General features: G+C 39.7%; 3 protein-coding genes across 8 annotated transcripts; 2 read left to right on the top strand and 1 right to left on the bottom strand.

Annotated features, from left to right (window-relative positions):
* Nucleotides 1-459: 459 nt before the first annotated feature.
* Nucleotides 460-5,408, bottom strand: LOC103419971 (mediator of RNA polymerase II transcription subunit 19a-like). 5 transcript variants are annotated; one of them, XM_070822501.1, is made up of 9 exons: nucleotides 4,853-5,408; nucleotides 3,853-3,919; nucleotides 3,145-3,434; nucleotides 2,783-3,013; nucleotides 2,462-2,521; nucleotides 2,159-2,300; nucleotides 1,516-1,582; nucleotides 1,019-1,088; nucleotides 724-929 (listed from the first exon to the last, which is right to left on the bottom strand). In XM_070822501.1, exons 2-6 carry the CDS (start codon nucleotides 3,881-3,883, stop codon nucleotides 2,250-2,252), a joined length of 663 nt encoding a protein of 220 aa, XP_070678602.1. In that variant the 5' UTR covers nucleotides 3,884-3,919; nucleotides 4,853-5,408; the 3' UTR covers nucleotides 724-929; nucleotides 1,019-1,088; nucleotides 1,516-1,582; nucleotides 2,159-2,249. The 5 variants fall into 5 exon arrangements, with proteins under 5 accessions (XP_008356272.3, XP_070678604.1, XP_070678602.1 ...); XM_008358050.4 differs by having other exon boundaries at nucleotides 460-1,088; XM_070822503.1 differs by having other exon boundaries at nucleotides 460-1,088; nucleotides 2,467-2,521.
* A 1,724-nt stretch (nucleotides 5,409-7,132) lies between these two features.
* On the top strand, nucleotides 7,133-18,630 carry LOC103436032 (ribonuclease 2-like). The gene is made up of 8 exons (XM_070821075.1): nucleotides 7,133-7,392; nucleotides 7,532-7,560; nucleotides 7,827-7,900; nucleotides 8,199-8,300; nucleotides 8,616-8,707; nucleotides 8,900-9,061; nucleotides 17,752-17,851; nucleotides 18,357-18,630. Exons 1-5 carry the CDS (start codon nucleotides 7,169-7,171, stop codon nucleotides 8,643-8,645), a joined length of 459 nt encoding a protein of 152 aa, XP_070677176.1. The 5' UTR covers nucleotides 7,133-7,168; the 3' UTR covers nucleotides 8,646-8,707; nucleotides 8,900-9,061; nucleotides 17,752-17,851; nucleotides 18,357-18,630.
* Nucleotides 18,631-19,541: 911 nt separating this feature from the next.
* On the top strand, nucleotides 19,542-22,260 carry LOC103436031 (cytochrome b561 and DOMON domain-containing protein At3g07570-like). Of its 2 annotated transcripts, XR_011580586.1 has the most exons (5): nucleotides 19,544-19,826; nucleotides 20,197-20,596; nucleotides 21,433-21,530; nucleotides 21,625-21,722; nucleotides 21,935-22,140. XR_011580586.1 is itself a non-coding variant. In XM_008374442.4 (4 exons), exons 1-4 carry the CDS (start codon nucleotides 19,653-19,655, stop codon nucleotides 22,163-22,165), a joined length of 1,095 nt encoding a protein of 364 aa, XP_008372664.3. In that variant the 5' UTR covers nucleotides 19,542-19,652; the 3' UTR covers nucleotides 22,166-22,260. The 2 variants fall into 2 exon arrangements, 1 of the variants encoding a protein (XP_008372664.3); XM_008374442.4 differs by having other exon boundaries at nucleotides 19,542-19,826; nucleotides 21,433-21,722; nucleotides 21,935-22,260.
* The last annotated feature ends 317 nt before the right edge of the window (nucleotides 22,261-22,577 follow it).

The following is a 22,577-nucleotide window of genomic DNA, read 5'->3' as shown; positions in this document are numbered from 1 at the left end:
AAAATTTAATGTAATGACATTAAATAAGATATCTATTAAATATTAAAACAAAAATATAATATAAATTTGAATTAAGTACATATTAAGGGACTAAAACTAATATCCAATCTCACATGTTTTTATTCAATTTTAATCTTCTTGAAGGATTAAAGTTAAAAAACCCCTATAATTTTTGCAGTTAGTGGGGATGTACATGCATATATTGATACTGAGATGGGGGCTGAAGGTTAAAAAGGTCGTCCCAGTGCACAAGGCTACCGCTTTACGCAGGGTCTGGGAGAGGTGAATGAGGGCTGAAGGTTAAAAAGTAATAAAAAAAATTCCCACAGCTCAACGTTCGGGCAATCCATTTAAGTTACAATGGTTATCGATGCCATCCTGCCGGCGGAACACTTTTGTTCCCAAGTTTGAACATAAGCTGGAAACTTCTGAGGTATACCTCCACATACAATCAAGATAAGATCCACACGAACAACCTAATCATTTTGTTTGTCCCTTCGGATCAGGAACAAATATAACTTTTGCCTAGACTTGAAACCACCGGATAACAATGTACTACATGCCTCATAAGCAAAATGCTCTTCCAAATTCCAGTACATTTGAGCTCCTAAATCTGTGACATAAAGTGCACGAGCTGCAATCCTTCTGTCACCTCTGATTCAATCACAAAATGATAACATCTCAACGTAGGATTAAGCATCCAATAGATCTAGATCATGATCAGAGTTAAGTGACTAATTTTTTTCAGGTTACTCCTGTTTTCCTCACCAAAAGGTGCCAGAAACAGCAATCCATTCTCTCTTCCTTCCCACTTGCACATGTCGAGGGAGGCTTCTCACATGCGGGTTTAGTAAAACTGGACACAGTCAAGAATGGTTTCTCTAATCAACCACACACACAAGGCTAGACCACGTTTCCAAAGTCGCCATCTTGGAGGGTTGGGGGATACTAGGAGATAATTAGTGTTTCATTAGATTGCAACTAACAAACGAAACAACAAAATACATAGATACCTAACCTAAAACGAAAAAAGGGCCTGAAAAGTTTCCATCATGACCAAGCAGCGTAGAAGAATGATGTCATTCACACTGCAAAATACAACACAACAGCAAGATAATGATCGTCTCGAATACCTACCATCACGTCTTTCTATTTTTGCAGAGTATTTCACTGTTACCATTTAGAATTTCGGTGAGAACAGAAGCCTAGATGTTACATGTTTTTTGGATAAGCAGTAATGTTAGCTGTTAATACAACAAAACAGGAACGAAATGTATCATTTATACAATCTCTTCCTAAACCTATTTTTCCCTACAACTGGAAGCTACAAGGTACAAACTCTCCCTCACAAATTATAAATTTTGGACTTCTAAAAATGCTAAAATATAGTAATACCGTAGACATAGTACCATATCCAATGTGCCATGAAAACAAAGTAGCATAGTTGTTTGCAAATTACAGGCAGTCATATTAGATCATTGTTATTATACAAAGTTCACTTTAACTACTTTTTACCTTTAATCCACATTTTCAGTAGGTGAATTCACCTTCTTCACAATCTTTAGTCAGTTCAGAAGTTACTCTGCACATAAACCAGAAGTATCATGTATCCAAGTTCCATGGCAACAAATACAATACTACACATAAGCCTATTAAAAACAGAATGTTTGTCAAACAAGAGAGTGGAGGTTTTGGCATAGCATAATTGTTTAAACAAGATCTGCATACAGAGTACTTATAAGAAACTAAAAAGCCCACAGAACTACATCAAATCCAAACTCTTGACGGTCCCCAAATGCATATTTTTCAACAACATATTAGAAAGGAATATTGTTTTTACCACATGGATGAGATGAAGAGTGTGCACATGCATTGCGTTCGACCAACCTCAGCTAGTACTACATCTAACTTCCTAAAACTAAACAACGCTATTTAACTCATTCTCTAACTTGCCTTCGTATTTAATCCTTATTTCCATCCCAACCTCAACGGATCACATATTACAGAGAACATAAAGCCATATCAAGCATGAATAAAAATGAAAAGTTGACCCATCAGTTTATGATGAGGAAAGAAATAAAATGGTGGCAGTGCAAGGCAGAAGCTAAAAGTACAGAGTATCTTAACCTAAATATACAGGAAAAGTAAAGATGTGTACCTCAAGAAACACAAAATCAAGTGAAAGACCCCTCCAGACTATGAACGACGACCATTTGAAGAAAACAAAATTACTAAAATATCCCCTCATTTCAGCCAGCTACCCTGATTGCACCCACTTCATCAAGTTTTGAGCTCTTATGCTGCAAAGATAGTGAGAAACAGAGACCTTGGTCAAAATGTAGACGCAAAGGAACTATACAAAAATAGTGGGCATATCATGCAGATCCCAAGTAAAACATTAAAGAAAGGATTGGAGATACAAAAGTGTAAATCCAAACGAAAAGTTCCATGTTTATATTACCTTACTTTTTTTGTGTCTGTGGACATCATTAAGATCGTCATCTCCATCATGTTTCCTTTTCTGTGATCATACAAGTACCAAAACTAAAGCATGTGAATCCCTCTGAATATTCAACTACATTTGAAAAAAATTAAATCTGGTGTTGGTGAACGGAAAAACTGTAATTAGATTGTGCGACAAACAATGGCAGTTCATAACTTCAGACATTATCAGAGTTATTTGGATAAAAAAAATTCAAAACCATTCTTTTATTGTCGCTCTTGTGTATTACCAGGCGCTTAAGAAAAGGAATTTAATAGTACAGGTGTACCATTTTCTAACCTTTTCATGTTTCTTTGAGTGATCACCGACCGGATCATGATGCCCACCTTTATCCTTCTTCTTATCCTTGTCTTTATCTTTACTTCGATCTTTATGACGGTGTTTACGCTTCTTGTGCTCTTTATCCTTCTCTTTGTCTTTGTCTTTGTCCTTGTGCTTTTTGTGTTTCTTCTCCTTGTCTTTAGACTCACTCTTTGATTTCCCTGCAACAGTTGGAGTCCCCTTATCTGCCTATAGAAGACAAAACAAAATATCAATTACAATGAGAACGTGGAAAGGAAAACGGTTTTGCAGGACCAAATATCTATTGGAAAAGAAGAAATATAACAGACTGTCATCCATTATAAGTAAGAAAGTCTCACAAGTGGCAGATCAATAGGAGCCGTTTCTCTAAGATGGAAAGCCTCTCTGAGAGTATCTAGGTCAAAAGGCTGTATGCGTGGTTTCGTATCCCGGGGATATGATGTACTCTGGATAAGTTGATCCAACTGCATCCCATCTCCTTTTCTGATTTCCGTGTCTCCCACCACATTGTGAAGATAGTGTGTGTCTGATATTGATACTGGAAGTGATCGCTTGCAGAAAAACTCATGGTGGGGAAGTAACTTGTAGTGACTTATGAGATCTACAGCACCAGTCAACTCTTTTGGTCCTGTATCCAACAGAATTTCATCAGATAAAATAAAATTCTCTTAAATATCAAAACATGCATTCACTGACATAATAGAAGCAAAACACTCAAATTCTCAGTAGATTGAAATAAGTATACTTTAAGAGAGGTTTTGTTATGAAATTTGAGCATCAGAAATTAAATTTTAAACATGTAGTGATATCTTATCGAAGAACCAGATGGGGCAAGGATGGAGATGTATTTTATTCATAATTGGAGGCCACATGGCTCTCTGGATTAGTTCAAAATTAAGTGCTATACATGAATAAATGAGGTTTTGAAGAGTGCTTCAACTATGAATAGTTCTGTTAAATATGTAATTAACTACCAATATTAATTCAAACAAGAAGGAAATACGAAGAAAACCATAATGGAACACCATATAGAAAAAACATTCTACCTCGTCCAAACTTTGTTCCTTCAGGATCCATGGGTCAATGTCTCATGAAGTGGTGGCCCATTAACAACTGTGATGTCACATAATAAAACATGAGTTTGACAGACCATAGAAATATCAATAAGTAATAAAGTCCAAAATAAAAAGGGAACATGTTCAAAGTTTTTCTCCAACAAAGTATAATAATGTCTGAGTATAATATATGCAGACAAAGAGGTGCACATTCAGAACATACCTAGCACTTCAACTTCTATCAAAGCCACTCACATATCTAATACCAAAACAGCAGGGGATGACTCTGGCAGAAGAAAAAAGCACCGTACACTAAATTGTATGCGTCATAAGCAAGCCAAAGTATACAATATCAAGCTTCCAATGCTTATTTCTCTCCCAGAGAACCCAAATAAAACAGTCCCGCAAATAAATCTCGGGGATGCTTTCAAACACTCAAAGACAACCGCCGAAAAAACTTACGTTGACTACTCAACAAGGTCATCAGTGTCCACAGAAGAACTCAGAATGCTCCCTTACTAATCCAACAAAGATTTTGCTTGGCTCCTTCCTACTATAGATTCACGCAGCACCAATCTACGAATATCACTAATAACTCTACACCCACTGCTGTTTTAACCGAACTAGGGCAAGCGGCTATGCATGCAACAAGGTTTGAATTTCACTAACAGTGACAGATTTGATTGCCATATTTTCTTAAGCAAACGACACACGAATATCACCACAACTTTTCGGATAAATCTCTTATGTTACTGAAACTACCGGTCAATACATAACGAAATCCCGCAACTTTTCGGATAACCCAAAAGCAAATGTTTGCAAAAACAACAAATGGGTAAGTGTTCAAAATCTTAATATTACAAAAGATGAAAACTTGGACAAAGTACCAATTGCACAGACTTCAAAACACATAGAAACACACAGAAATCCAATGCCTTGAAACCAGTACGAGAGAGAAAGAGTCGGAAAAAGGGTAAAACAAAGAGCAGACCTCTGACATGGATCCCGAATTGCTCTCGAACTAGTAGCGACCCAGATCACGAGGGCAAAATCGTAATTGCAGCTCGCTCCTCCTTCCTCCCCGGCTGCCCAACACTTTAAAAGCTGGCCAAGTACCAAAATTCCAAACCCCAATTGAGTGATTGACGAACAAAGCTCGAAGAATCAAAACGCCCAGCAGAGCGCGAATAGGGTTATATGTTGGGGGATTGTAATTGACCTGAAAATTCAAGCAAATTACGGATTCCCAATCTGCTGGGGTTTGGGGGTTCGGAAGAGTGGTGCTGAAATTGTCAAATTAGGGCTTTTGCAGATCGAGAAGGTTCGAGAAAGAGCGAGGGGAGAGAGAGAGAGTCGAGTATTGGTGAATACGAAGGTGGTGGGGAAGACAGAGGAACAGAGTGGTGAGAGAGACGAGTATGTGTGTGTCTAAAATTTAATGATTAATATAAAAATCTAACTAAAACTAGGGTTTGGACTTTCGGAGTTGGAGGGTTTTCGATTTCTATTTCCAGACTTCTCTCTGTGACTTTTTTTTTTCTTTCTTTAATAGTTTTGGTCCTTTTCTGCCATTTTCCCAAACAAAAAATGGCTTTGGCAAATCGCTTGTAGTTTATTGGTTAAATGTGTTTAACTTTAAAAGTGTTTACCTTTGTAATCAGTCTTGGAACTTGATTTCAATTGCACTTTACTCACTGAAACTTAAGAGTTGTCATTTTACTTCTTAAAACTTGATTTCGATCTTATTTTGCTTCTTGAAACTCAAAAGTCGTTACTTTGCTTATCGAACCTAAATTTCGATCTTACTTTACCTTTTGAAACTCAAAGATCGTCACTTTACTCTCTGAAACTCAATATTTACTCCACTTTGATTTGTTTATTTGTATTCCATTAAATAACTGTTAAGTATACTTATGTGGCATAATTAAGGCCCACTTATGATTGACGTGGCACAATTATAAAGTTCACATATCCAATCAAATGGTGCCACGTAGATTGAAACGAAAAAAGAAAAAAAAAATTTAACTTTCATATATTGTATAACATTCATCCCTTCTCCTCCATCGTCAACCACCTTATCATTCGTTCCATTGATTTCGTTATTTCTTATGTTCTTAATGGAGATGGTTGGTGAAGAGGAATGATAGTTTTATTTTGTTCTTTTTTTACTGTTCATTTATTTCGGGAGGAAATTTGGGGTAGTGCCAATTATAAATGTTGAATGGATGAACTTATCCTAAAAAAAATAAAGAAGGCAATGTAAGAGACATTTGAGTTTCAATAAGTAAAGTGGCGATTTTTTAATTTCAAGGAGCAAATCGAATTTTAGGAGTAAAATGGCGACTTTTGTGTTTCAGGTGGTAAAGTGAGATCAAAATCGAGTTTCTGATATTAAAGTGATGACTTTTGAGTTTCAAGGGACAAAGTGGGATTGAAATCAAGTGGCATATGACTATGGGATTTGCTTTCGATTCATCTGATTTTGCATCATTTAAATACTTTGTTGATTTACCTTTAACTAGTTTGTTTTATGATCTGTTTGGCTAGTGTGAGTATCAATCTCTGTTTTTTTTTAACAAATGATATTATCTATACTAACAGAGATGGGCGGACTTACCCTCACAATGGGTTAGTAATTATATAGTTCAAATCATTTGGCAAGAATTGAATGAAGACATTTCAGTTACGAATGAAGAACAATACTAGTAAACCGTAATACTAAGTGACAATAATTTCCATAATTAATAACATTTGTAGTTGTATTGTTTGTGTTGATAACTACGATTATAACATTTTGTAATTGTAATTTCCTTGTAAAATTGGAATACGAGACTAATTTATCAACATGCATATAATTTAGAGGCTAACTGAAAATCAAACTTCAAGCTTTAAATCGTCGATTAAGGATTCAAGTTCAAGCTAAATAGTCATTTTCATTTTTTGAACTCGAATCCTAACCCTGCATTCCAATCTCTAAAAACATGAATACTATAAAAAGAAGATAAAACTATAAATCAGTCTACAACTTCAAGTTTCTATATTATATGTCCATAATTATCGTCATATGAAACTTGAAACACAAGAATATAACAAAGAATATCTTCTTTTATTCCGTTACAAAAATAACTCCAAAACAAATGCAAAAAAGAAATATAAAACAAACAACAACTTCCGTTAACGTCCGTTACATAATGATTGGAGAAAGAACTGCCCAAGTAACCTAAATGACGAATCTACCCTTACCCGCCCCTATAAATCACACCAGACTCTCCGAAAATCAAACCAAGCTCTCCCTTCTCTTCAAAAAATGGCAATTCTCTCTGCTCAATTCGCCTCTGCAGTAGCACTGATTGCGGTGGGCGCTTCTCTGTGCCTGATCGATGCCAAGCAAGCCGGAATCGGATTCGAAATTGGAAGCAGAGGAGGAGGAGGGCAGAGGGAGTTCGATTACTTCAACTTGGCCCTGCAATGGCCTGGCACTTTCTGTCAGCGCACCCGCCATTGTTGCTCCTCCAATGCTTGCTGCCGCGGGTTCATAATCTCTTCCTTATTTTAACTATTAATTTCAAAAAGATTGATATTTTTTTTTTCGTTTTGGTTGATTTTAATTTGGTAAATTAGGTTGAGCTTTCTGAGTTGATTTTCTACTTTTGGGTTTTTCTTGTTTCAGCTCAAATGCTCCAACCATGTTTACAATCCGTAAGTATTAAGCTTTTGTATAATATTGTGTAATGCAGAGATGAAAAGCATGAGTTAAGTTGACTTTTCAGTTGAAGTTCAAATATTTTGATTAGGGTATGTTGGTTCATATTGTTGGAAGCTAATTTCTTTAATTGGAAATTCAGAAGGCACAATTATGTACGATCAAAGTCGTTCAACCCGTATTTTATCCATTGGCTGTTGTTTGATGTTTTATTTATATATGTGGGAGATATGCTAACTGGCGTTTAATATGTGACTGGCAGATGGATTGTGGCCTGACTACAATGATGGAACCTGGCCTGCCTGTTGCACACAGAAAACCTTTGATGATAAGGAGGTGTGTATTTCTTATTTCGTGTCTACATGGTTTGTGGGTTGTGAATATTTTTGAGACTCTACTTGCTCACATAAAGGAATCGGGAACTCCGCAAAAGAAAGATTTTCTTTTAGCGCATGAGAAATATGTAATGAATACTGATTGACTGGAATATAGTACCCACACTAATGTCGCTTTATCTTCAAATATATGATGCATGTCTCTTGTAGTGGCAGTCCGTAAATCTCACCACTATCTCTTTATCTAGTGTGTAGATCTATCCGTAAATCTCACCACTATCTCTTTATCTACTGTGTAGATCTCAACATTGCACAATGCTTTAGAGAAATACTGGCCATCTTTAAGCTGTGGTAAACCATCATCCTGCCATGGTGGAAAAGGATCATTTTGGGGTCATGAGGTGATCATTGATTGTGGACTTAATTTCTTCTCAAATTCTAGATGACCCTTACTTTGAGCTAACTATTCTTCATTCTTGTTTCCGTGATGACTGAATTGCGTGGTATTACAATGGCAGTGGGGTAAGCATCTTTGCCTTTTGCTCTTTGTTGCTTAATAATGAACAGTCAGTTGTATGTCTGTAGCCTTTGTCTTAAAAAATTTGCCAAATAAGTCTTATTAGACATAATTAGGTTGATTTCAGACCTACGAGCAATGACCTTTTTTTCTTGGCATGCATCACTTGGCATGCATCCTTTTTCATTGTTTGTTGCAGAGAAGCACGGGACTTGCTCCTCTCCAGTAGTTGGAGATGAATACAATTACTTTTTGACAACACTTAATGTCTATTTTAAGTACAATGTCACTGTAAGTTCTAGAGATACAGCTATTTTGTATATTAACACATTCACTGCCATGTATTCACACTTGGCTGTCCATCATTTGTTATTTCATTCATACCCATTATCTTTTGGTTCTTAATAGAAAATTGGTTTAATTTGGAGTATGTCCATTTTATGTATTTGGTATGTAATGGTAGTTTCCTTTCCCTGTCCTCAGCAAATCCTGAATGAAGCAGGATATGTACCATCCAATACTGAAAAATATCCTCTTGGAGGCATTGTTTCTGCTATTCAGAATGTTTTCCGGGCAACCCCGAGGTTGGTTTGCAAAAAAGGGGCTGTGGAGGAACTTCATCTATGCTTCTACAAGGATTTCCAGGTTTGCCTCCTATCTAGAGTTCATTTAGATCCTATATTTAACGTAATCAAAGAAAATATACACTTGTACGTCGGGAGTTAATTTCTGTTGTTTTGATGAGAGAGGGGGTTATACATCTTTCCGGCGTATTTTACTTCAGACATTTGTGACTGGAGTTAACTCCGCCTATGTCTTACATGGCCGGTCCCAAGCCCGGATAAAGGAGGAGGGGGAGGGCGTCAGGTAGTCGACAGCCGACACTCCATGATCACGTCGAATCCTTATGAAAATGAATCCAGAACAAAATCGCGCTAAAGCTAGGGCGTCACCCGTAAGTGGCGTGCTGTGTGGCCTGAGCACAGTGATAAGTGAGCAAGGGTCGCTGTATCTCCATCGGCACCCAGATGCAGTGTTAAATGAGCAAGGGGGCCATAGAAACTTCTTTTCGAACGACTCCACTCAAAGTTGTTTGGGAGCATATGCTCCTATCAACTTTACCCGGGACACACAAAAGAAGTATTTTGATCCTATTAGACGGGGGAGGGTGAAGAAGCTAGGACAGAAGGGTAGAGTTCAAGAGAGCAAAATGCGTTTAGGAACGTGGAATATAGGAACCTTAACGGGAAAATCTATGGAAGTAGTGGAAGTTATGGTGAGGAGAAGGATAAATATTATGTGTCTACAAGAAACTAAGTGGGTTGGTAGTAAGGCAAAGGATCTAGAAAACTCAGGGTTTAAACTTTGGTATTCGGGCACAAATAGAACGAGAAATGGTGTTGGCATCATCGTGGACAAGACCTTGGTACAAGATGTTGTAGATGTCAAGAGGGTAGGAGATAGAATCATGGCAATCAAGATTGTAATAGGACAAGAACTTATCAATGTGATTAGTGCGTACGCACCTCAAGTAGGGTTGGATACGAGTTCGAAGGAGAAATTTTGGGAAAATCTTGGAGACTTGGTGCAAGGAATTGCTCAGACGGAGAAGTTATTTATAGGAGGAGATTTAAATGGACACGTGGGCAGGGAGACAGGCAACTATGGAGGTTTTCATGGTGGCCATGGTTTTGGGGAGAGAAACGAGGATGGGGAAGCTATCTTGGATTTTGCAATGGCATATGATCTCTTCTTAGCCAACACCTTCTTTAAGAAGAGAGAAGAACATGTGATCACCTACAAGAGTGGGTCGTCAAAAACACAAATAGATTTTCTTCTAATGAGGAAAGGGGATCGTATAACTTGTAAGGATTGCAAAGTTATACCAGGAGAGAGCGTGGCTAATCAACATCGCTTGTTGGTGATGGATGTACATATCAAAAGAGTAAGACAAAAGAACAAGACTTGGAAGTGCCCAAGGACTAGATGGTGGAATCTAAAAGAAGAAAAACAAGCCATTTTCAAAGAGAAGGTAATCACCCAATGTGTGGGATAGAGAGGGGGAAGCTAGCCAAATGTGGGATTCCATGGCTAGTTGTATCCGAAAAGTAGCAAAAGAGGTATTAGGAGAGTCCAAGGGCTTTGCCCCACACCAAAAGGAATCTTGGTGGTGGAATGAGGAGGTACAAACAAAGGTGAAGGCTAAGAAGGAATGTTGTAAAGCCTTATACAAGGAGAGGACTGATGAAAATGGTGAAAGGTATAGAAAAGCGAAGCAAGAGGCGAAGAAAGCTGTCAGAGAAGCTAAGTTAGCGGCTTACGACGATATGTATAAACGACTAGATACCAAAGAAGGAGAGTTGGATATCTATAAACTATCTAGAGCAAGGGAAAAGAAGACAAGGGACCTAAACCAAGTGAGGTGCATCAAGGATGAGGATGGAAAGGTTCTTGCTACAGAGAACGCGGTTAAAGACAGATGGAGAGGTTATTTTCATAATCTTTTCAATGAAGGACATGAAATGAGTGCTTCTTTAGGGGAGTTGAGTAACTCAGAAGAGTGTAGAAACTACTCTTTTTATCGTCGAATCCGGAAGGAAGAAGTGGTTGTAGCTTTGAAGAAGATGAAGCATAAAAAAGCAATAGGCCCAGACGATATACCAATCGAAGTGTGGAAACTTTTGGGAGAGACAGGTATAACATGGCTCACTGACCTTTTCAATAGGATTTTGAAAACGAAGAAGATGCCAAATGAGTGGCGAATGAGCACTTTGGTGCCTATCTACAAGAATAAGGGCGACGTACAAAATTGCATGAACTATAGGGGTATTAAGCTAATGAGTCATACAATGAAGCTCTGGGAGAGAGTCATTGAGCATAGATTGAGGCAAGAGACACGGGTTTCGGACAACCAATTCGGGTTCATGCCAGGGCGCTCAACCATGGAGGCAATCTATCTCTTACGAAGATTGATGGAAAGATATAGAGATGGGAAAAAGGATTTACACATGGTCTTTATAGATTTGGAAAAAGCGTATGATAGGGTCCCAAGAGACATTCTTTGGAGGATTTTAGAGAAGAAAGGAGTACGAGTAGCATATATCCAAGCTATAAAGGATATGTATGAAGGAGCAAAGACTGCCGTAAGAACTCATGAAGGACAAACCGAAAGCTTTCCCATAACTGTAGGATTACATCAAGGCTCATCCTTAAGTCCTTACCTTTTTGCGTTGGTAATGGATGAGTTAACACGACATATTCAAGATGATATTCCTTGGTGTATGCTTTTCACAGACGATATAGTGTTGATAGATGAAACTCAAGAAGGGGTAAATGCAAAGCTTAACCTTTGGAGAGAAGTGTTGGAATCTAAAGGTCTTCACCTAAGCCGATCAAAGACAGAATATATGGAGTGCAAGTTCAGTGCAAATGGAGGCCAAAACGAGTTAGGGGTGAGGATCGGAGATCAAGAAATACCAAAGAGCGACCGTTTTCGTTACCTAGGATCTATCTTGCAAAAGAACGGAGAATTAGATGGAGATCTCAACCATAGAATACAAGCTGGATGGATGAAGTGGAAGAGTGCATCCGGCGTGTTGTGTGACCGCCGTATGCCACTGAAGCTCAAGGGAAAATTTTATAGGACGTCAATAAGGCCGGCGATGCTGTATGGCACAGAATGTTGGGCGGTGAAACATCAACACGTACACAAAATGGGTGTAGCGGAGATGAGGATGCTTCGTTGGATGTGTGGGCACACGAGAAAGGATAAGATTAGGAATGAGGATATCCGGGGTAAAGTAGGAGTAGCCGAAATTGAAGGAAAGATGAGAGAAAATCGGTTACGGTGGTTTGGACATGTGCAAAGAAGGCCTACTGACGTTCCGATTAGAAGATGCGACTATGGGACAGAGGTTCAGGGCCGAAGGGGTAGAGGAAGACCTAGGAAAACTTTGGAAGAGACTCTAAGAAAAGACTTAGAGTACTTGGATCTAACGAAGGACATGACACAGGATCGAGCACAATGGCGTTCTAAGATTCATATAGCCGATCCCACTCAGTGACTTGGATTTTCCAAGTCTCCAACCGAGAAGTTTTCCTCACTCGGGAAATTAAGGGAACACTACCCCAACCTACATGCTCCACTCAGAAAGCTTCAACATACAAGCTTTAACAAAAGAAAATTCAAAGAACTTAGCGAAGAAGGCTTTGGTGTATTTAACACAATACGTTGAAATGAAGGAAAGCTTATTTATTGATATCCCCGATAAGCTACAAATATGTACATATACATGAGTCAAAATAAGCACACAAGAGGGAGCCTTCACAAAGGTTGCTTAGGAGAAGTCTCAGCAGTCGGTAGAGCTCCAGAAAGAGAAGGCACCGGAGGGGGATCATTTGGAGCCTCAGTACTGGACAGAACCCTAGAAGGAGGAGGCATCAGAGGTTGATCATTTGGAGCTTCATTACGCGGTACAGCCCCAGAAGACGAAGGCAATAAATGCCTTTGGAACAAACCCACAAATCTCTGATGATCAAGTAAAACCTGACCATCAGTTTCCTTCATCTGGTCAAGCTTCCTCTTCATGTTTGTAGCATAGTCATGTGCGAGCCGGTGCAACTGTTTATTCTCATGCTTGAGCCCTCTAATCTCCTGTTTGAGACTCATCACTTCAGCCGCCAATGATTCAACTTGGCGGGTTCGAGCAAATAGGCTTTGGGCCATATTAGCCACAGAACCTGCACACTGAACACTGAGAGCCAGCGAATCCTTAACAGCTAACTCATCAGACCGTTTGGAAAGTAGTCTGTTATCTTTGGGAGTGAGAAGGTTCCTGGCCACCACCGCAGCGGTCATATCATTCTTCATCACGGAATCCCCAACGGTAAGAGGACCAGTAGGGGAGACGAAGGATGGGCGCCATATGTTGTCTGGAGAAGGCGGGGCTGCCTCTTCAACAAGGTTCAAGTCAAAACGACGGTCGGAGGGGCCAGACATTTTCAAAGGTGTTGAAGAGAGAAGAGGTCGGACAAATCAAGATCTTAGAAGTGCAAGAATGAAGCTTCTACTGGTGGAGATTCAAGTGTGCTTTGGAACTTAATGCCAGCCCCTATAAAAATCTGCACTCGACGAAGCTTCAGAAATCGAAGAGGCGCCTGCTCAGAAATCGAAGAGGCGTTTGCTTTCTCAAAAGCTGGGCTGCTTAGAGATCACGATGGTTGATCTCAGAAATCGAAGAGGCGTTTGCTTTCTCAAAAGTTGGGCTGCTCAAAGACCACGAAGGCCGATCTCAAAAATCGAAGAGGCGCTCGCTTTCTCAAAAGCTGGGCTCCCCAGAGACCACGATGGCCGATCTCAGAAATCGAAGAGGCACCTACTTTTCCAGCCTTTTCCAGCCTTGTCAGCACCTGTCACACGCATACTCAGTTTTGCAGAAATTATGGGCATTCTGTCAAAGACTTCTGGGGAAGTAGAAAACACATGAATCTTACTGTTCAATCACCCACTTCCCACACGCAACAATAGCTCATGGGTACCACAGATAACTTTGCCAAAGTTCTCTGCCAAAGTTGAGCACGTGAAGCTTGCAGCTCCCACTACATCGCTCTGACCAAGAAGGGTAAAAGAATAGCAAAGAAACAGCACTAACAAAGTTTAGACCCATAAATTTTGAAGGTCTAGCTACCATATTATTACCCACAAGGGTAAAGGAACAGTACCACTGCTGGATAATTGGAAAGTCCCTGTGTGTCAACCTCTGTGCTTCGTGGTAAGGTAGACTAGCAAACATGCCCAACCTTTACTCACATTCGAGAAAACACTCCCAATAAGATTGCTTGCTCCAAAATCGAAGAGGCACCGTCCTCCGAATCTCGAGAGCCAGACTCCCAACATGACTACTTTCTTAAAAATCGAAGAGAGGGTAAAGGAACAGTACCATTGCTGGATAATTGGAAAGTCCCTGTGTGTTAACCTCTGTGCTTCGTGGCAAGGTAGACTAGCAAACATGCCCAACCTTTACTCACATTCGAGAAAACACTCCCAACAAGATTGCTTGCTCCAAAATCGAAGAGGCACCGCCCTCCGAATCTCGAGAGCCAGACTCCCAACATGATTACTTTCTCAAAAATCGAAGAGACACTGTTCCCCGAATCTCGAGAGCCAGACCCCCAGCATGATTGCTTTCTCAAAAATCGATGAGGCATCGTTCTCCGAATCAATCGAAGAGGCGCTCGCTTTCTCAAAAGCTGGGCTGCTCAGAGACCACGAGGGCCGATCTCAGAAATCGAAGAGGCACCTACTTTTCTAGCCTTGTCAGCACCTGTCACACGCACACTCAGCTTTGCAGAAATTATGGGCATTCTGTCGAAGACTTCTGGTGAAGTAGAAAGCACATGAATCTTACTGTTCAATCACCCACTTCCCACACGCAACAATAGCTCATGGGTACCACAAATAACTTTGCCAAAGTTCTCTGCCAAAGTTGAGCACGTGAAGCTTGCAGCTCCCACTACATCGCTCTGACCAAGAAAGGTAAAAGAATAGCAAAGAAACAGCACTAACAAAAGTTTAGACACATAAATTTTGAAGGTCTAGCTACCATATTATTACCCACAACTGTAAAGGAACAGTACCACTGCTGGATAATTGGAAAGTCCCTGTGTGTCAACCTCTGTGCTTCGTGGCAAGGTAGACTAGCAAACATGCCCAACCTTTACTCACATTCGAGAAAACACTCCCAATAAGATTGCTTGCTCCAAAATCGAAGAGGCACCGTCCTCCGAATCTCGAGAGCCAGACTCCCAACATGACTACTTTCTCAAAATCGAAGAGAGGGTAAAGGAACAGTACCATTGCTGGATAATAGGAAAGTCCCTGTGCGTCAACCTTTGTGCTTCGTGGCAAGGTAGACTAGCAAACATGCCCAACCTTTACTCACATTCGAGACAACACTCCAAACAAGATTGCTTGCTCCAAAATCGAAGAGGCACCGCCCTCCGAATCTCGAGAGCCAGACTCCCAACATGATTACTTCCTCAAAAATCGAAGAGACACTGCTCTCCGAATCTCGAGAGTCATACCCCCAGCATGATTGCTTTCTCAAAAATCGAAGAGGCATCGTTCTCCGAATCTCGAGAGCCAGATACCACAGACCACTTTTTCAAAGTGCTCTGACAGAGTTAAAACATGTGAAACTGGCAGCTCCCACTACCGTGCTATGACCAAGCAGGGTAAAGGAATAGCATTACTACTTGTTGTTAGGGAGACTCCTATATATGTCGACCTCCATCCCCAACGGACAGGCAGACCTGCAAAAATGCTCAACCCTTCATCATATCTGAGAGGGCACTCCCAACGAAGCCTTTCGAAATATTCAGCTTTCTTTCCCCCCGATAATACCTCTGCAAACAAGCTATACTAGAGCAAGAATATCTCATATCATCAGGGTTAAAAGCAAGAGTATCCCATATCATGCTTTTTCCCTGTCTTTTCTTTTGGCCTTGTTTTTACCTGCAAGACAAGGAGAAAGAGAGCAATCAGTCAGCACTTGGAATCAAGCTTCCAGCCACGAACTGACTGCCTGGAACCCCTTACCTGATTACTTACCTGGCATTGCTCTCGAGTACTCATCTTCAACATCTTATGTTTCCAGGGAAGATTCTGCATCTGCTTGAGGAACAGATAGGGCAAGTGCGAAGGATACAAGGAAGCATGTGGAGACAAGCGTAACAGCACACGTGCCGATACATTCATTACTCTGTCAAAAGCAAAAGTATCCCATATCAGCAGGGTGGAACGTACTCTAGATTTGATGGACTTGTTTTGACCCTCAAATTCTTCAGTCGGCCTTATACTCTGGAGGAAACCAGAAAACCCTCCAGCTCAGTTCAAGAATAAGCCTGTGGAAAGTTACTTCTTCAAAAGCAAAAGTATCTCATATCATCTCTTCTCATTTTTCTTCTCTTTATCCTTCATGCTGCTGCAAGATGGGGAGAAGGTGAACAATCAGTCGGAGCTCTGATTGCTTACCTTGTCTGTCACCTCTTTCAGCAGACCCCCTAGCTCGGCGACTTGGGGGACTCCTACTACATGGTTTGTATCGCGCTTGACCAAGCCTGAAACTACAAGTAAGCTTCAAGTGAAATTGATACATTACCTTGTGCATCTCCACCAGTTAAAGATACCACCCCTGGATGGAGGAAGAGTACTTCCAGAGAAGATGCCACATCTACCTATGAGACAGATAAGGTAAGTCAAGACGACACCACACTCCGATACTTAGAAGTTTCGTGATTACGAGATCATTCTCCCATAATATTTCCTAATGTCATTTGTACTAAATCATTCACTTGTACTCACTAAATGACAGCTTGAACCTATGTACTTGTGTAAACCCTTCACAATTAATGAGAACTCTTCTATTCCGTGGACGTAGCCAATCTGGGTGAACCACGTACATCTTGTGTTTGCTTTCCTATCTCTATCCAGTTATATACTTATCCACACTAATGACCGGAGCAATCTAGCGAAGATCACAAAAAGCGATCGTTTTCGCTACCTAGGATCTATCTTGCAAGAGAACGGAGAATTAGATGGAGATCTCAACCATAGAATACGAGCTGGATGGAAAGAGTGCATCCGGCGTGTTGTGTGACCGTCGTAGGCCACTGAAGCTCAAGGGAAAATTTTATAGGACGGCAATAAGGCTAGCGATGTTGTATGGCACAGAATGTTGGGTGGTGAAGCATCAACACGTACACAAAATGGATGTAGCGGAGATGAGGATGCTTCGTGGGATGTGTGGGCACACGAGAAAGGATAAGATTGGGAATGAGGATATCCGAGGTAAAGTAGGAGTAGCCGAAATTGTAGGAAAGATGAGAGAAAATCGGCTCCGGTGATTTTGCACATGTGCAAAGAAGGCCGACTGACGCTCCGGTTCGAAGATGTGACTACGGGACAGAGGTTCAGGGCCGAAGGGGTAGAGGAAGACCTAGGACAACTTTGGAAGAGACTCTAAGAAAAGACTTAGAGTACTTGGATCTAACGGAGGACATGACACAAAACCGAGCGCAATGGCGTTCTAGGATTCATATAGCCGACCCCACTTAGTGGGAAAAGGCTTTGTTGTTGTTGTTGTTGTATTTGTGACTGGAGTTTCAATAATTGAATTAGGTCGTTTCCTAAAAATGTTGAAAACTAGTAACATATTGGACAATGAGATTATTTTGAGATGAGCAACAATGAGGAATTCCATGGTCTACTTTGGTTATGCTCTTTTATTATGTGCAGAGATTTTCTCATGTATTCTGAAATTTTTATGCTACTGCAGCCTCGGGATTGTCTGGTTGGATCTGGCAGTCTAAGTGACAAGTTAGCTTCAAGAAGCTCATGTCCCAGTTATGTCAGCATACCAGCATATGCATCATTGGGTAACTTTCTTTAACCCATAGTTATCTGAAAGTAGATTTATTTGTACAACATAGGGCTGCCATTTTTCTTTTGAATTCTAGATTTAAATTTGGTTTGAAATGTTCATTATTTGCGGATAGTGTGGTGTAGATGGCTTTCTTACTTGCAAGCTGGTAATCTGGATTCAAAAGGACCACTTGTTGGGGATTAAAATGTTTGTGCTTGCTGGGGTTTTGGGTTTTCTTAACTTTCATATGGTCATGCTTTTATCAGTTGCCTGTCCTTTAGGGCTTTCACAAAAACATTCTTAACATACAATATAACGAAAGCCTAACCATATGATAGTCGTTCTCATGTTCATCTCCAGGCCATTGGGGGTGTACATTCGTGAATTCATAATTTTGAACCTTAAATTATCATTCAACAGTTCTAGAATAAATTTGTCATCCAACATTTATTCTAGCATAATATGCTATTAAATATTGTTATAGGGCTGTAGATAATTCACTTTTTCTCTGTGCGCAGGGCTCGGCGGTGGTGAAAGTGAGATTTCAAGTGCCTGATGCTGATGTTCTAAGATCTTGGCAGAGGTCGACATGTTGTAAATTGATCGATTCATTTAAGTTTATTTCTTGAGCAAAGCTACGAAACTCAGTCCACTTGTATGCTACAGTGATGGTGTAAATTCAGACCCCAAAAGTTGGGAATGCTTTGCATAGCATTGCTCTTACAGAATTATGCTAGAATGCAATGTAAATTCAGAACCCAAAATAAAATGTGGTAAATTCTTAGCATGCAACTTATAAGTTCTCTCTCTCTCCGACGGAGGTGGAGGCGGTTCAGCCGCCCATATATTCTTGCTTTGTACTTCACTGCTGCCGGCTGTAGCCCCAGTAACATAATTGCAAAGAGCAAATCAAGAAAGTTGATTTCACAAAGTGAGCTCTTTCTATTAGAAAAAGATATGCCAGAACAGATCAAGAAAAGGTTTTTAGATTGGCTGTATTGTCTTGGTCCAAACCCTAACCTGTAGGTCCAGGTCTACCCCATCTACCAAAAGCTCTGGTTGACCAGACCTTTGGACGATTTAAAGTTACACGAAATTCATTTTACCTTCTTTGATCCTAGTGGGTTCATTTGAAAAAAACACTTATGTTGATACGCGTTTTTTGCTGAAACACTTGAGATCCTCTTAGAAGCTATAGTGATTCCTACAAACACCTCTAAGACACTAGAAAATGTTTACTGAAAGCACTTCTAACTTTTCGTGTCAAATGTTTTCGATTATTTGGAAGTGCTTTTAGCTCTGTTATGCCTTTAGACCTTCCACATCGTTTTCCTTGATAGGGTAAATCAAAGAAGGTCAAGTAACAAGAACAAGTGGAGGACTCCAAAAGAAGAAAACCGAAGTGCGAAAACCATTATTTATCTGATACTTACTATAAGCTTTGAAACAACCCATATTCTTCCATATGTCACAAATCTGAAGTGCGTGCTTGGAAAGCAGTAGTTTGGTCTTTGGTGAATGAGAGAACAGGCTAGGTCATGCGGCTCACCTAATGCATACATTTCATATAAGTTACTCTTTTTGCATAAAAAAATAATTGTTCTGAGAGCCCAAAGTGTATGGCATGTTGATTACAACAGCTTCATATTATTCTTATCAACTCCCTTTACAATGTTCAATCATTTGTCAACTTCTTCCAGGTATATACATCTACTCAAATATTCGTATGATCACCCCTCTACGTTACCTGTTTTCTTCACCCACCTAGAACTAGAGAGAGAAACAGAAAAAAGAGGTGAGAGAGAGAGAGAGAGATGAAGGCATTCATAGGTTTCTTCATCGTCTTCATCTTTGGCTTATCAGCCACTGTGAATTCACAAACAGATTCCTGCAGCTCAACTCTTAACCTGCAGAATGTCAATCTGCCCTTTGATGCAGCTTCCCTCAATTGCTTTGCAGTTTGGGATGCTCACAACTACATCCTCAGAGTAAGTCAACCGCATCTCTTCCATCATTCATTCATACATACATAGATACAATCGAGGATTCCCTTCGCTCGAGATTTGTGCATGTCGAGAAAATCTCACTTGTGCGCCATTTTATTGAACTTCGATCAACTGAAATCTTCTCAATATGTCTGTCTGTTTTTAAGAAAAAAACGAACTTCCCATCCAAAAACTCTTTACATATACTTAATTTTATTGAAACTTTGATCGCCTTGTTAAGTCTAAGTGAGATTTTCTCAACCTGTCCATTTTTTCACAAACGTCCCATCCAAAAGCTCTATACATTATGATATTAATCTCAATCACCTCCAATGATCAAGGTGGTGTATGAAAATCTCTCTTATTTTTGCAGTACTCACAGACCTTATCAAACCTATGGACCTTTGTCCTCTCAGCACCAGCTGCAAATTCATACATTGCAATTGGGTTCTCAAGCAATGGCCAGATGGTGGGGTCCAGTGCAATTGTGGGGTGGATGTCCCCAACAGGAGGAGAGATCAAGCAGTATTACTTGGGTGGGACCTCACCTAACCTTGTTGAGCCCAACAAGGGGAGCCTTCAAATTGGAAGCAACTTTTCCTTATTTACATCCCAGTCCAACAGAACGTACCTAGGGTTCCAATTGGAGACCAACCAGCCACTATCAAGGCTCATATACGCTGTTGGGCCAGATGGGTTGCTGCCTGTGGCTCCAAACTACAGATTGACTGAGCACAGTGACAAGGTCTCCACATCCATAAACTATATCACAGGTCAGTACTACTGAAACCAAAACAAGGTTGACTTTTAAATTTTTAGCGATATTAGAGAAAGGGAAATCAAATGCAGAACCTCAAATGTCAAAGTGAATGCAACTAACCGTTTGAGTTAGCTTTACATTGACCTAAGTTAATCAAAGTGTTAGAGTAAGGTCAATGGGGATTGTATAATTAAACTAGCACACAAAACTTATGAAGACACAAATTTAGAGACCCTAGAATAGGAAGAATTCTAGAATTTTACCAAACCACCTGACTCATATGACCACACACACAACATTTTGCCCCTATATTAAGTTATCATTGGTTCTACCTATGTCCCCACTTTTTGTGAGATAATCAATATATGGTTGGTCATATGTAAAATTTCTCGAAGTGTAAAGAGCGAAAATCTCTTTTGAGACCTTTGTAGAGACTTTCATTATTGAGCTTGCTTTTAGAGGTCTTTTCATTTTTTGTTGGTGTAAAGGGACATGAGGAGTTGAGCAAATTCCGATGCTTAATTACCCGAACATGAGCTTTGATTTTGATGGGAACATTGAAAACAACTTACTGTCTGCTGCTTGTTTTATTTGGAACCTTGTGAACATGTACCACATATCGTATAAATTGATCTATTACCTAGCTTTGTCTTGTACTTCAAATTAATCCTAATATGAAAGCGAAACATGCCCTTCCTAAATCTCTGTTTGTCCGGCAACATAAGATGTTTATGTTGTCAAACTATGAATCCATATTATCGGTCATGTTGATTGTTGTTTGAATATGTAGTTCAAACTCACAATCTAGCAATATAAGCGTTTCTTTCTTTTTGTGTAATTTTGAAACAGGTCAAGGTAAATCGAGCGCAAATAGTCCATACTCGAGACTGAGGAAGAGCCATGGAGTACTAAACATGCTAGGATGGGGCATTTTGATGATAATTGGAGTAATAATTGCTCGTTACTTAAAACCATATGATCCACTTTGGTTTTATCTTCATGGTTTCATTCAATCATTTGGGTTTATATTCGGAATAATAGGTGTTCTATGTGGATTTGCCTTGAACAATAAGCTCAATGCTGATGTCTCCACCCACAAATCTCTTGGTATCTTCGTTCTTGTCCTTGGTTGTCTTCAGGTAATTCGTCCCCATTCTTTTGTTCCTTTTCTTCCTTAACCTAATTACATATACTCCGGCCGTGCCAAATTATCATGCTGATGTAAAATAATTAGTGTCATTTCGAGAATGTTAATATTACATACGAAAAGCGAAGGGTTTATTATTAAATCTAAAGAAGTGGTTTATTGTATAAACATTGCTCTCTTTGATTTGGTTCGTTTCGGTTTTAGGTTATGGCTCTTTTGGTTCGACCGGAGAAGGAATCGAAGGTTCGAAAGTACTGGAATTGGTACCATCAAGGAGTGGGAAGGATTCTGATCATATTTGCAGTGGCAAATGTTTTCTATGGAATCCATTTGGGAGAAAAAGGGAAGGGATGGAGTGCTGGCTATGGAGTTGTTATTTCTATCTTATTTGTTACTGCTTTTATTTTGGAGTTGAGATTGTGGCTTAGAAAATAGAGTGTTTGTGGGGGAGCACTTCTTTTTTAATTAATTACTAATTAGGTATTGTAATTAGAAACTTTTAATTTATCAGACCATGAATTTGAAGGTCAGCTTAATCTGGTTTTACATATTTGATGAAAAAACTTGAACACCACAGCAAACAGAATAAAAAAAAAAATCTTCAGTCGATAAATTCGCCAAGAAAACTCTGGCGGAAAAAACCTTCAGTCGAAATTTCATCGGCAAGATTTCACCTCTTTCCGATGAAATATTTCTTGACAATGGGCACACCAACTCGTTCTATACTTGCCGGTATCGTTATTTTTTTCTTTTCATTATAGTATGATTAATAACAACCAATTTAGGGAGATTACAATTTTGTACAATATTGTGATATCATACGAAGTGATAAGAGTGATAGATACGA

The sequence above is a fragment of the Malus domestica genome, chromosome 05, assembly GCF_042453785.1.
Source record: "Malus domestica chromosome 05, GDT2T_hap1".
Lineage (NCBI taxonomy): Eukaryota > Viridiplantae > Streptophyta > Magnoliopsida > Rosales > Rosaceae > Malus > Malus domestica.
This window is presented reverse-complemented; position numbering and strand designations above follow the sequence as displayed.

What these genes read in the sequence shown, in the direction of transcription:
- LOC103419971 (XM_008358050.4), bottom strand. Translation starts at nt 3,883, where the DNA reads ATGGATCCTGAAGGAACAAAGTTTGGACGAG. An exon ending in CTCCTATTGATCTGCCACTT is followed by an intron (nt 3,014 to 3,144) that starts GTGAGACTTTCT and finishes TGTCTTCTATAG; the next exon opens with GCAGATAAGGGGACTCCAAC. An exon ending in ACAGACACAAAAAAAGTAAG is followed by an intron (nt 2,301 to 2,461) that starts GTAATATAAACA and finishes CTATCTTTGCAG; the next exon opens with CATAAGAGCTCAAAACTTGA.
- LOC103436032 (XM_070821075.1), top strand. Translation starts at nt 7,169, where the DNA reads ATGGCAATTCTCTCTGCTCAATTCGCCTCTGCAGTAGCACTGATTGCG. An exon ending in TCCAATGCTTGCTGCCGCGG is followed by an intron (nt 7,393 to 7,531) that starts GTTCATAATCTC and finishes TTCTTGTTTCAG; the next exon opens with CTCAAATGCTCCAACCATGT. An exon ending in TCCAACCATGTTTACAATCC is followed by an intron (nt 7,561 to 7,826) that starts GTAAGTATTAAG and finishes TGTGACTGGCAG; the next exon opens with ATGGATTGTGGCCTGACTAC.
- LOC103436031 (XM_008374442.4), top strand. Translation starts at nt 19,653, where the DNA reads ATGAAGGCATTCATAGGTTTCTTCATCGTCTTCATCTTTGGCTTATCA. An exon ending in CTCACAACTACATCCTCAGA is followed by an intron (nt 19,827 to 20,196) that starts GTAAGTCAACCG and finishes TTATTTTTGCAG; the next exon opens with TACTCACAGACCTTATCAAA. An exon ending in ATCCATAAACTATATCACAG is followed by an intron (nt 20,597 to 21,432) that starts GTCAGTACTACT and finishes ATTTTGAAACAG; the next exon opens with GTCAAGGTAAATCGAGCGCA.